Raw genomic sequence first — 14,513 nt, forward strand, 5'->3', positions numbered from 1 at the left:
GCCTCGACCTGCTGGGCTCCGGCGATCCTTCCGCCTCAGCTTTCCAAGTAGCTAGAACTAAAGGTGTGCGCTACCATGCCCGGCTAATTTTATTGATTTATTGTGGAGATGAGGTCTCACCAACTTGCCCAGACAGGTCTCGAACCCGTGGACTCAGGCAATCCGCTCACCTCAGCCTCCCAAAGCGCGGGATTATAGGCTGAGCCACCAAGCCCAGCTTTTTGTTGCTTTTAATCAAGTGTGAAACAAAATTGATTGGAAACAAATGATAATACAAATCTTGGTGGGTTTTTGGTTTGTTTTATTTTAGGGTTGAGGGGTACGGGTAAGGGTTTGCTACATAAGTAAGTTGCGTGCAGGTGAAGTTTGGGCTTCTAGCTGGGCTTCTCTCCCCCAATAGTGACCAGGTACCCAGTGTGTTGCCATATGCCCTTTGTCTCTCCCTCGGCCCTCCCTCTCCTGGTAGTGTCCAGCGTCTGCTGATCCCACCCTTGTGCTTGTGTGGCCAGTGATCAGGTCCTACTTTTGAGTGATAACATGGAAGTATTCAGTTCTTTGTTTCTGTGATAGTTCACTTAATATGTTGATCTCCAGCTGCATTCATTTGCTGTGAAGGCCATAATTTTGTTCATCTTTATGACTGCATACTATAACATGCATCGTATGCCATATTTTCTTTATTCAGTCTACTTTCAATGGACATTTGAATTGGTTCCATGGTTTTGTTATTGTAAATAGTGCTGCAGTGAACATACGTGTGCAGATGGCTTTTTGTTAGAGCAGTTTATGTTCCCCTGGGTATATTCCCAGAAAAGGAATTACTGTATTGAACGGAAGCTCAGTTTTTAGTTATTTGAGAAATCATTACACTGCTTTCCACAAAAGTTGAACGAGCTTACATTCTCACCAACAGCTTAAAAATGTTCCCTTTTTTGCCGGGCTCAGTGGCTCAGCCTGTAATCCTGCGCCTTTGGGAGGCTGAGGTGAGTGGATTGCCTGAGCCCGTGGGTTCGAGACCCGCCTGGGCAGCGAGACCTCATCTCTACAATAAATCAAAAAATCAACTGGGCGTGGTGCGCTGCCTGTAATTCCGGCTACTGGGAAGGCTGAGGCGGAAGGATCACCGGAGTCCAACAGGTCGAGGCTGCGGTGGCTGGGAGAGTGAGAGACTCCAACTCAAAAAAAAAAAAAAAAAAGTTCCCTTTTCTCCGTATCTGTGCCAGCGTCTGTTGTTTTTTTGACTTTTTGATGATAGCCATTCTTACTGGAGTTAGATGGTATCTCATTGTAGTTTTGATTTGCATTTCTCTGATTAATGAGGTTGAGCATTATTCATATGTTTGTTGGTTGCTTGCATGTCATCCTTTGAGAAGTGTCTGTTATGTCCTTTGCCCACTTTTTAATGGGGTTGTTTTTTTCCTTTCACTTTGTTTGAGTTCCTTGAGGATCCTGGTGTTAGGCCTTTGTCAGATGCATAGCTTGCAAATATTTTTTTTCCATTTTTGAGTTGTCTCTTTACTCTCTTAATGGTTTCTTTTGCTGTGCAAAATCTTTTCAGTTTGATAAGGTCCCACCTGTCAATCTTAACTTTTGTTGCATTTTCTTTTGAGGACTTGACCATGAATTCATTGCCTACTCCAATGTCCAGGAGGGTATTCCCTAAGGAAAACTTACCATATTAGCATATGATTATGAGATATAGCTATCTGTAGACAAATGTTACATTCTTTTTAAGAATGATGATATTTAAAACAAAGTGGAAAAACAGGGCCAGGTGCAGTAGCTCAGAACTGTAATCCCAGCACTTTGGGAGGCCAAGGCGGGAGGATTGCTTAAGACTATTGTCCTGGTTTTACAGGTTTCAGCAAGACCATTGTCTTTCCTTAATGACAATACATTTAAATCATAACTAATAAAAAAAACCTTAAAAGCTTTTGAGGTTTTTTTTAGTTCAGTATGATACAGGCACTCAACATACTAATGTGATATGTATAAGCCAATTGAAACGGGAGCTTATTTTCGTTGCTTTTATCCTGATTTAACAATACTGCTCATCAGTAGACAGATGTATCAATTTTTTATTTGTGAAATGGATAATTTTTACCTTTTATTTAACTTAGAGGATCTAATGATGATAAAGCACCAGAATTTAAGGTAGACTAGGTGCCAAGCTGTTAATAATGTTAAGAAGAAGCAAAAGCATGCAATTAAGTGCCATTAGGTTCCTCACAAAATGGATCATTACTGAGTTTGATAGTTTTAAGTATATCTTCACAAATTCTTTGAGATTCTTCCTTTGAAGAATTGGAGTCCAATTTCTCTTTCTTTGAGTGGGTTGGGATTTGATGGCTCACTTCTAACAAACTAGACATAACAGTGTATGACTTCAGATACTATGTTATAAAAGGGCACTTTAGCTTCCATCTTGATTGCTCTTACTGAGATTACTTGCTCTGAAGGAAGCTGGCTGCCTTGTCTTGAACAGTCCTGGTGATGCCCTGATGGCATAGAACAAAGGCCTCCTGAGTAGCCACATGAGTGAACTGCATTGATCATCCTGTGTCAGTCAAGTGACTTCAGGTGACAGCAGCCTAGTCTACATTTTGATCACAGCCTCAGGGAGACAACCATCCAGCTAAGCCCACTTAGCCAGAATCATCGAGCTAAGCTGTTTCTGAACTCCTAATCTTTAGAAAAAGAAATAATGTTGTTGTTTTTCTTAGCCTACTGTGTTTTGAGATAACTTATTACACAGTAATAAGTAATAGACTGAGAATTTGTTGTGACACTCTTTTTTTTTTTGTAATATCTGTATCCTATGCAATAATGACACTGAATTTTCTTCCTTTTTAAAAGGCTAAACTTGACTGGGCACAGTGTCTCACTCCTGTAATCTCAGCACTTTGGGAAGCAGAGGCAAGAGGATTGCTTGAGCTCAGGTTAACTAAGGCCTATGGCAAGATCTTGTCTCTACAATAAATAAATAAAAAATTAGCTGGGTATGGTGGCACACACCTGTAGTCCCAGCTACTTGAGAGAGGCTAAGACAAAAGTATCACCTGAGCCCAGCAGGCCAAGGCTGCAGTAGCCATGATTGTGTCACTCCAGCCTGGACAATAGAGTAAGACTCTGACCCCCCAAAAAGGCTAAACTTGCTTAAGGTTTGGAAAACTCTTAAATATTTTTTATTTGACTTTTTGGAAACCATTTTACTGAATCTGTCTAAGGTGTTGTTAAATAAGTTTCTTCACCATTCTATCTTTAGCTTTGGAGTTCTGAAATACTGTTAATTTATAGTTATTCAATTTTTAGAGAAATCAAGGAAAACTAGCCACTGAATGTTATGAGTTTTGTTTTCTTCCTTGGTATATAGGAACTCCGTTTTTGTAGCTATGACAGGTATTGGGTGCCAATAAGTAAACATGAAAAAACCTTAAGTTTTAGATGGAGAAAGAAAATAAAGAAGCCCATTTCAGTATATTAAACAAATAAACATAAAAAGACCAATAAAGAAAACCAGGTTACCTGTCAGCTGCTGCCTGGCTAGGACACCGTCATCCAGCAGGAATCACTTAATAGACTGTAAAATCAAAACTCAAGAGTCACCAGTGCTGCCATCTGTGTTGACACAATTGTCCACGTGCTCAGTCAGAACCAGAACCAGAACCAGGCTTTGCCAGGAATTCAATTTAGTGCATATTGCTCAGTTACTTTTTTTTTTTTTTGTAAAGCAGGATTTATTAAGAAGACAGAAAAGCTACCACATTGAGAGGGGACCCAAGGGTGTTGCCCTGCTCAGTCACTTGTATGAGGAAGATTAACTAAGGATCCAGGAGTTCAGGTCTCACTTTCAAGCCTCATGTTTGCCTCTCATGTTAGGACACAGAGGGACAATATATCAGTGAAACCTCCAAAAAATAAATGTAAAATAAGGAATCAGTGACCTTTGGTTGGTTATTTCACACACCGTTAAGTTATTTTGCACACAGCTTGTTTTTATACATGTTAAAACCAGGTTTGATAAACGAAAAGAGAGGAACATTGTAGGTCTTTTTTTTTTTTTGAGGTGTCTCTGTCACCCAGTGGCATGTTCCTGGCCACTGCAGCCTCGACCTGCTGGATTCAGGGGATCCTTCCACCTCAGCCTTCCAAGTAGCTGGAACTATAGGTGCATGCTACCACACCCAGCTAATTTTTTTGATTTTTTTTGTAGAGAGGAGGTCTCACCATGTTACTCAGGCTGGTCTTGAGCTCGCAGGCTCAGGCAATCCTCTCACCTTAGCCTCCCAAAGTGCTGGCTTGAGCCACCACGCCCGGCCCATTGTAAGTCTTGTTTGCACATTCTATGGGTAAACTGGTTAGCTAACAGCTACAAAGGAGTCAGTTTGGGCACTCCGCCCTTGTGAAGGCAGTCTAAGGATATAAAAAGCACTATTTTAGTTTGTTTTTTAATTTGTAAAAGGAATCAAATGCAAAAGTTAAGAGATAAACAAGATTGAAACAGTAGATAAAGCTATGTAAGTTTCAAACCACTGTTACTTTTAAGTGTGAAACTTGCTTTTTGTAATGATTTCATTTACTATAACTCAAAGGAATTAAATAAATTAATTTTTTTGCTATTAACTTCAAATACTGAAAACACAGTCAGTGATCCTAAAAGTCATAAGGTACTTCAAGTAGATAACTCACATTTTGTAACTTTAGCTTGCAACTCTTTCAAAGTTTATCTATACTTTTCACTTTTACTCAAAACCACTTTTCTTTAATTCATTGTTTTGCCCCTCAAACCTTAACTTCAATTAAAAAAAACCAGACAAACCACATAGTAACTTTTAAGAGAGACCAAAAAGACATGTTTTTTTATTTTTTTTTTTTTTTTTTATAAAGCTTACAGCACCTTGTATTCCTAGACAGTCTCCCATCCAAGTACTGCTAATCAGGGCCTTAGCTTCCAAGTTGCCATAGACAACTTTCCTGTAATGATAATTGGTAGTTCCTCTTATCCGGTTTCAAATATCTGCACAATTTTTTGTAGCAAAATTTAATATCTGCCTGACCGTCTCCTAGATTTCCAAAAATTCTGCATTCATACACACACCACTGCTCCCATCACTACCACCATTGCCACTTGTTGTTATATGCATCTGGCATATAATGTATCTAATCAGGAGCTGACTGTAATTGGTTTCATTTTCCTTATGTCCTCTTAGTACTGACTACTGTATAATCAGTCATAGAAATTACAGTATTGGTTTTTGAGAAAGTAAAGTCAGTCCTTTTTCATCTGGGCATTCTTAATTTCATATTTGTCTTTTCTGAGTTAAGTTTTGAAATAGTTCATAGGTTTTTCACAATATTTGATGAGGAATAATGAGTTGTCTGAAGTATATTAGATAGTATATAGTCTTATATTGTAATAGCCAAGTGGCAAGAAATTTTCAAATAGACAACTTTTTTTTTTTTAAGTCAAAGTCTCACTCTGTCACTCAGGCTGGAGTGCAGTGGCACAATCACAGCTCACTGCAGCCTCAATCTATGGGCTCAGGCAACCTTCCCACCTCAGTGTCCCAAGTAGCTGGGATTACAGGTGCATACCACCCTGCCAAGCTAATTAATTGATTATTTTATTTTATTTTGTGGAGATGGGTCTTGCTATGTTGCCTAGCCTGGTCTTGAACTTCTGGGCTCAAGCATTCCTCCTGCCTTGGCCTCCCAAAGTACCTGTAATCCCAGCCTCACATCTTTCATTTTATTTATTGTGCTATTTGGTAGTTGGTAAAGTTCACAAAGAAAACATACTGACAAAGCTTCACCACATGTCTGGATTTTATTGTCTGTAAGCTTCAAAGAAATATATGGAAAATACAATTTCTTGTCTACTCATTTAATTTTTAAATGTTTTATAGTCATGGTGAATGTGAAGTATTCCAGAACAACTGAGATAGTCATTGGTGAAAAATTCTGAGCATCTGAATCATGTTCTCATTTAGTTCTTTAACTCATTACATATAACTTCAAAATTATATCCTGGTACTTTTGTACCTTAAATATCATAGGGGTTTATGAGAAAGGATTTAGAAATCATGAAGTAGTAGACTATATAAAGCATTAGTTACTTGGTTTTAACTAAGCAACCTATTGTAAGAAAATTCCCTTAGGCGATCCCCAACCTCAGAGACTGGTTGGTTTCATGGAAGACAGTTTTTCCACTAATGGGGACAGTAGGGTATAGATTCTGGATGACTCAATCACATTACATTTATTGTGTACTTTATTTCTATTAGTATTACATTGTAATAGATAATGAAATAATTAAATAACTCTGAAATAAGTTTGGCATTCGGGACTGGTTTCATGGAAGACAATTTTTCCACTAATGGGGATAGTAGGGTATAGATTCTGGATGACTCAAGCACATTACATTTATTGTGTATCAGTGGGAGCCCTGAATTTGTTTTCCTGCAACTAGACAATCCCATCTGGGGGTGATGGGAGACAGTGACACCTAAAGTGTGTTGCTGTCAGGTCTACTCCATAATCTCGGTTTAGTTGCTGTCATTGCAAAAAAAAAAAAAAAGAACCCTGCTTCACAAAGAAAGGATGTTGGAAATGGAAACAACCTTTTCAGTGCTGATTTGACAGGCGGTGGAGCTCAAGTGATGTGCAATAGAGAGCGTCCGTAAATACATACAGATGAAGCTCACTTACCTGCCGCTCACCCTCTGCTGTGTAGCCCGGTTCCTAACAGGGTGGCCCAGGAGTAGGGGACCCCTGCCCTAAGGAAACTATGACATAGGTTACCATGTCACTTACATTTATACTTGGCCTGCAGAATATGGATCATAAGTTTACCTCAGTAAGAATAGTAGAGTGGAATGCTTGCTTATTCCGTGACCTTCAACTATTATTTATTGTCTAATGCTCAAAGAAAGCATAGTTTGAACCACATCGTTTGTGCTGAGTCACATGTTCTTTTCTTCATTCTAATTGTATTCTAATTGTATCGAATTTTATTCTGTTTGTTGTTTACATTCTCTTCTTTCTAGTTGCCATATGTATACTTTAGGATGGTAAGGTACAGAAAAGGATTGGAGTGAAGTAGTAAGAAAGAAAAAAAATTAGCATTTCCATCCTGAAATGAAAAGTACTGTTAATGTGTCATACTAAATATGGATGTTTATCTATTTCATTGTATACCCAATAATTTTTTTCTTTCTAATCTGAATTTCATAATTGGATCTAAATTATTTTACCATATTTATTACCAAGTAAACTTAACACAAAGTTGCTAATTTGTTATTCTGTTCTTACAGTTTTCAGCATATGATTTCATCCCCTCTCCAAAATTAAAGCCCTCTCAAGGAATGCCAGTCAATGATGATTTATGTTTTAGCAGGAGAAGAGTGTCAAGAAACTTATTTCAGAATAGTCGGGATTTTAACCCAGATTCTCTTTCTGTATGTGCTGCTGGTAAGTACATGTTGCAGAAAATGGACGAGATGAACCAGGTTAAAGAATTCTCTATTTCATAGAGAATTCAAGTATTCATAGAACTTATAATGTAATAGGCAATTAAGATTCAGTAAATTATTTATTGAAGATCTGATAAGAATGGACACTTTGGCATTATTATCTCATGAGATCGTGGAAGGGTTTCTCATTGAAATTTGTAAAGTAGTAATGTAGGGAAATACTTGCTTAATAAGCCAACCATATTTATTGAGCATCTCTTTTTGTCAAGTACTTTTCTAAGTACTGATGATCTACCTAGGAGAGCTTGCATTTGAGCTGAGGCAGGAAGTAGACATTAAATAAGTGCAAGACATAGTAGGTCAGATGATGATAAATGCTATAGAGAAAAGTAAAACAGAAAGAAGGCCATATTCAGTAGGGAATATTTGAAGCAAATGACTAGATAACGGGAGAAAAGAGCAAATAATTTCAGGAAGAGGGAACAGTCAGTGCAGAGTAACTAAGATGGAAGTATGCGGGACATATTTGAGAAATATCAAAGAGGCTGGTATATCTCATAGGAGTAAGGGGAAGAGAAATAGAAAATTAATAAGGAGATAATAAGGATCCTTATTTATATGGCCTAATATACCGTTGAATGAACTTTAGCTTCTACTCTAAATGAAGAACATTCTGAGGAAAGAAGTGACATCACTTGCCTTATGTTTCCCAGGCTCATTTTGGATGTTATGTTTAAAGTTAATGAAAGGGGGGCAATGGCAAAAAACAGTAATCCTGGCTAGAGCTGGGTGGAGGTTTTAACCAGGATAGCAGTGAACTGGAATGACTGGTTCTGATTATATTTCAAATGTAAGGTTGATATAATTTGCCGGTAGATAAGTGTAAAGTGTAAGAAAGAGAAGACAAGAATTCACTAAGGATTTGGGGCCAGAAGAGCTGGAAAGTTGTTTAATTGCCACTGTGTTACAGAAAGTAAATATTGAGATAATTTAGAGGACATGTTCATTGTTATTGGCCATATCAGTTAGAAACTGCATCTTGTTGGGATGCATATAATAGAAGTAGTTAGAGGAAAGGTAGGAAAAGGCTTGAGATATTCTGAGAGTGGTGTCAAGACAAGATTGATTTTAAATGGTGAAAGATAGATTGGGGCCGGGCTCAGTGGCTCAGCCTGTAATTCCAGCACTTTGGGAGGCTAAGGCTAGTGGATTGCCTGAGCCTGCAGTTTCAAGACTAGCCCAGGCAACTTGGCAAGACCTCATCTCTACAATAAATCAAAAATTAGCTGGGTGTGGTAGCATGCGCCTGTAGTTCTGGCTACTTGGAAGGCTGAGACGGAAGGATTGCCTAAGCCCAGTAGATCAGCGCTGGTGTGGCTATGAGTGTGTGTGCCACTGCACTCCAGCCTGGGCAACAGAGCGAGACTTCAACTCGGAAAAAAAAAAAGAAAGAAAGATAGATTGGGATATGGGAACCTTTGTGTGCTATGCTAAAAAATGTGAGCTTGTGCTTGTAAGCGATAAGTACTAATAGACATTATTATTATTATTGTTATTATTATTATTATTATTTTGCAAAAAAAGATAGGGTAACAAGGTTGTTTGTAAGTGGATTAGGAAGGAATAATTAGAATGATGTGGTGACCTGATATAAAAGATGAAGAAAAAGAACAGGTTCAAGATTTAGCACCCAGGTAATTAGAAAAATGGTAGTGTATTGACAAAATGATACAAGGTGAAAGGAAAAAATAATTTAGAAGGTAAAGATTGAGTATATTGCAGATTTTAAAATGTATTTAACATCCAAATTATATAATCCAAATTTTTGACTATGAGTTCAGATACAATATTCAGCAAATATTGTTCCCCAGGAGAATTTATAGACCTTATTCAGTTAAATTCTATCACATTTTTATACAAAAATTAAATGTTACCACGATTGTATAGTTTAATTTGTTTATTTACTAGAGAAAAAGAAATGCAAGAATATCTTCAGTTTGTACCATTATTCTTTTTTTATGAGTGTCCATAGTTTCTGTGCCACTGAGAAGCACATTACCTATCTGTACAGATTTTAAACAACTGGACAATAAGACAGTATATAATGTAATGCTAGATTAGATGATACAAATTATAAATACTATAGAGATTCGAGAAATGAAGAGATCATAGATATTGAAATGGTTTCAGAAAATTGCGGGAAAGAGATTGAGTTTCGCTTTAAAGTTTGACTTGTCAGTGAGGCAAGAGGAACTGTTGCAGGCAGGGAGAAAGTATAACCAAAAACATGGATGTGGAAATTAACTTAGAAGATGTCTGGTACATGAAAAATAAAGAGACTTGTTTGATATCATCAGGAGAGAATTCTTTTTTAATCATAGAATTTCAGAAGTACAAAGGACCAGCTAATTTATAAATGAATAACCTGAATGCCAGAAAGGTCATTATTACCTCTTTTTCTTTAGACCTATTCACCTGCCCAGGAACACCATTAATCTGGGTAAGAGATCCAGGAAACATACCTGAAACTTGGAAACCACACAAATACCGTGTAGTGTATCAGAAAAGAAAGTAAAAGAATTCTGTAGTATAACTTTTTGGTAGTGTACATACTGTAAATATTGGGAAGAAGGAAAACCAGCTCTGGAGAAATATTTCGTGATGAGAGCTGGAGAGTGTAGAAAGAAAATGTCTTTATGTATATGCTTCAACATACCTTTCCTTTCCCTATTCTTTACCAGACTATCTTCTGTCCTTTAACTCCTGTCACTAATTAGATTGCTAATATTTAAAAGTTTTATCTTTTTCTGACTGCCTTGCTCACTGTACTTATACTTCTATACTCACACTCAAATTACACCAACATTTGTGAAGAAAGTTGTATTCATGAAATAAAGTGAACTTTTATGTTTTTTCTGCTCCTTCCTTTAAAAGGTACTACTGGGACTCATCAAACAAATCTTTCTGGAAAATATGGACAGCTTGGATTTTCAAAGATATGTGGTAAAACTGGCAGTGTGGATTCTGACTTACAATTCCTGGGCACAACTAGTAGTCATCAAGATAAAGGTATAAATTTCAAGTTCATTTGAAAACAAATGACTTAAAAATATTATGTGGATTTCCAACACTAGCTTATGTTATTTTGTGTAATTATACTCATCACAAAAAAAGAAAAGGGGGCCGGGCTTGGTGGCTCAGCCTGTAATCCCAGCACTTTGGGAGGTCAAGGTGAGTGGATTACCTACGCCCACGGGTTTGAGACCCACCTGGGCAACTTGGTGAGACCTCATCTCTACAATACATCAAAAATTAGCCGGGCGTGGTAGCACACGCCTGTAGTTCCAGCTACTTGGAAGGCTGAGGCGGAAGGATCACCAGAGCCCAGCAGGTTGAGGCTCTGGTGGCCGGGAGCGGCCACTGCACTCCAGTCTGGGTGACAGAGTGAGAGTCCAACTCAAAAAAAAAAAATTTTGTCATTTTTTAATAACTTTTTAAATGATTGTTACCCTAAAATGTTAGATTCCTTTATATCTAATGTAATCATTGTTAAATATGACTAATTAAAATTAGATTTTAGAAACTTATAGTGGAGATGAGTATTTATTTTTTATTTTTATGTATACATAATGGTTGTACATATTTATGGGATTCATGTGATATTTTGATACAAACATACAGTGTGTAATGATCAAATCAAGGTAATTGAGATATGCCTCACTTCAAACATTTATTACTTCTTGGTGTTGGGAACATTACAAATTTATTTCTCTACTTATTGTGAAATATACAATAAATTATTGTTAACTATAGTGACTGTATTGTGCTGCTGAACACTAGATCTTATTTCTCATATCTAACTGAATATTTCTACCCATTAACCAACCTCCTTTTATCTCCCTCCTTCCCACTATCCTTCCCAGCTTCTGGTAACCATCATTCTGTTCTCTATTTCTGTGAGATCAATTTTTTTAGCTCCCACATATGAGTGAGAATATGTAATACTTCTCTTTCTGTAACATAACCCAATGACTTCCAGTTCCACCCCATATTGTTGCAAAAAAAAAAAGCACAGGATTTTATTCTTTTTTATAAATCAGTAATATTGTGTATATGTGTTACATTTTATTTATCCATCCACTGATGAACACTTAAATTGATTCCATACCTTGACTGTTGTAACTGGTGCTGAAATAAACTTGGGAATACAGATACTCCTTCCATATACTGATTTTCTTTCTTTTGGTTATATACCCAGCAGTTTTTGGAGGAACCTCCATATTGTTCTCCCTAGTGGCTATACTAATTTACATTCCTAATGCTTATAATAAAAGTTTATGAGCATTCCTCATTCTTGGCATCCTTGTCACCTTTTGTTATTTTTTGTCTTTTTTGTTAAAAGCCATTTTCACTAGGGTAAGATGATATCTCATGGTGGCTTTGATTTGCGCTAGACTCCTCTCTCTCACCACATATGAAAAATCAAATCAAAATGGATTAAAAGTCTAAGACCTGAAACTGAAACTTCTAAAAGAAAACATTGGGAAATACTTCAGGAAGTTGATCTGAACAAAGATTTTGTCAGTAAGAACTCAAAAGCACAGGCAACCAAAACAGAGGTGGACAGATGGGACCACATCAACTTAAAAAGCTTCTGCATAGGAAAGGAAGCAGTCATCAAAGTGAAGAGACAACCCACAGAATGGGAGAAATATTTGCAAACTATTCAATGAACAAGGGATTAATAACAGAATATACAAGGAACTCTATAGGAAAAAACCCAAATAATCCAATTTTAAAATGTACAAAAGATCCAAATAGACATTTTGCAAAAGAAGACATACATTTGGCCAGCAGGTATATGAAAAAATGTTCAACATGATTAATCATCAGAGAGATGAACATTTTAATACCATGTCATTGGAAATAATGTTATTCATTAAGGAGTACTGTGTTAGCAGACAATTATTTTTCATAATTCTAAGGCTATTTAGAATTTATTATGTCTCGTTAGGAATCCTAACTTCCTGACACGGCGTAAGATAAGGAAAGGAAAGATTTGAGACTGGTTGTCAGTCATACGAGTTTTGGGGTTGAAGATGAATAGCTTTAATAATTATTACATAGAGGTAGGAGCCACTTAAATATTTCTAGAGGTATTTTAAATTTTGTTGTATGTCCTTTACTAATTTTTTTTGAGTGATAGGGCTATACTTCCATATTTGTTGTGAAAAATAATGATCATTTAAAATTAGTAAAGAAGATTTAGTACATACAGCACTTATTTTTAGCTACATCTTTCTCTACTCACTCCAAAGACCCATGTGACCCCTTCAAGTTATTCTTTGTAATATCATCCACAACACAATAAAATAGTCCATCTTAAAGATATGGGTATTTTCTAAATTTTGACTCTTGAATACCTTTGGGACTCATGATTAGTAGAAGCAGAGAGGGGTTGCTTTGTTATTTACCCTGTTCCTGTTTAGGCTATCCCTTGAATGATTACTTTTGAGGACTGTCTCTAGGTGTTTAATCAGATCTGCATAGTGGCTCTGGTTTTCTGTAACCTCTCAGAATACTAGAGTAGCTAGTATAAATGAATGTTCTGTTCTTCTAAAGTTAATAATATTTAACCTAATATTGGTTATACATTAAAAATTCTAGCCGAGTGTGGTAGCTCACGCCTGAAATCCCAGCACTTTGGGAGGTGGAGGTAAGAGGATTGCCTGAGCCCAGGGGTGCAAGACCAACCTACGCAGCTTGGCAAGACCTCATCTCTACAATAAATCAAAAAATTAACTGAGCCTGGTGGTGCATGCCGACAGAGTAAGACCCCGACAGTGAGACCCCAACTCAAAAAAAAAAAACAAACTAAACTAAACTAAAATCTGATTATCTCTGTCATTTAATAGTTAAGTTCTTTGTTTTGTTTGAGCCTACTGGGCTCAGGCAATCCTTCCACCTCAACTTCATAAGTAGCTGAGTAACGTACCATCACACCTGGCTATTTTATTTTATTTTATTATTTGTAGAGATGGATTCCTTCTTTGTTACTTAGGCTGGTCGAACTCCTGGGCTCAAGTAATCCCCCCACCTCGGCCTCCCAAAGGACTGGGACTACAGGTGTGAGCCACCTCACCCAACCATTTTTTAGTTTTTATTTTTTTCATTAAAATGCTATTTTTAAGAACCCCACCCAAAATATATCAGTATAGATTGGGAGAAAGTAAAGCATGGAAAAGATAACACTAGGCAAAGTTATCTCTCAAAGAAAAGCAGATGTAAATATGTTGATGATAGGGAAAATATGCACACTAAAGGTAAAAAACATAGGGCCAAAGAGAGTCATTACAATGAGAACTAGAAAAGTTCACTACAAAGATAAGACTTTTCTGATATGTGTGTGTGTGTGTACATGTGTGTGTGTACATACACATGCTTATGTGTATATGTACATGTTTAATTTGACAAAATTGCATGGAGAAAATTAATAAATATAAATGTTAGCAAATTTTAATATGATGAAGTTTTGGATTAGAAGGCACAGAATATTTGACCAACACAAATTAAATGAGATCTTTATTTCAGATCATACAAAAATATAAACATCAGATGAAGTGAATTTCATCTGAATATGAAAAGCAAAAAACTTTAAACTTCTAGAAAATGTGTATGCATAAATAACATATTCTGCTTTGTTACAGTGTATTCTAGCCTAAATTTTGGCAGTAAGACACAGCAAACATTTGGTAGTCAAACAGAACGTACATCATCATACTCTGGTTCTAATCCAAGTCCAGGAACCTACATCCTTCCATCCTATCCTCTCTCATCGCCTCGAACAAGCCCAAAGCACACATCTCCAAAGAAGTCTCAAGATAATTCTATTAATTTCTCAAATTCCTGGCCTCTTAAAAGCTTTGAAGGACTGTCAAAGCCAAGTCCACAGAAAAAGCTTGTCAGCCAAAAATCATCTGATCCTACAGGTAAAAATGAAAAATACTTTGAAAAGTATAAAATTTATTTGTATGTTCTAAT

The 14,513-nt window shown here is 36.7% G+C and overlaps 1 protein-coding gene across 1 annotated transcript in view; it reads left to right on the forward strand.

The window, feature by feature from the left end:
• The window catches only part of TOGARAM1 (TOG array regulator of axonemal microtubules 1), a gene marked incomplete at its 3' end in the record, with an annotated part of 57,736 nt that overhangs the window by 20,747 nt on the left and 22,476 nt on the right, over nucleotides 1-14,513 (forward strand). The window contains exons 2-4 of the mRNA XM_008052319.2: nucleotides 7,314-7,470; nucleotides 10,407-10,541; nucleotides 14,180-14,461. Of these exons, the coding sequence (XP_008050510.1) occupies nucleotides 7,314-7,470; nucleotides 10,407-10,541; nucleotides 14,180-14,461 (574 nt within the window). The remainder of the gene's footprint in view (nucleotides 1-7,313; nucleotides 7,471-10,406; nucleotides 10,542-14,179; nucleotides 14,462-14,513) is intronic.

The sequence above is a fragment of the Carlito syrichta genome, unplaced genomic scaffold (assembly GCF_000164805.1).
Source record: "Carlito syrichta isolate Samal-C Ts95f unplaced genomic scaffold, Tarsius_syrichta-2.0.1 Scaffold272423, whole genome shotgun sequence".
Classification (NCBI taxonomy): Eukaryota; Metazoa; Chordata; class Mammalia; order Primates; family Tarsiidae; genus Carlito; species Carlito syrichta.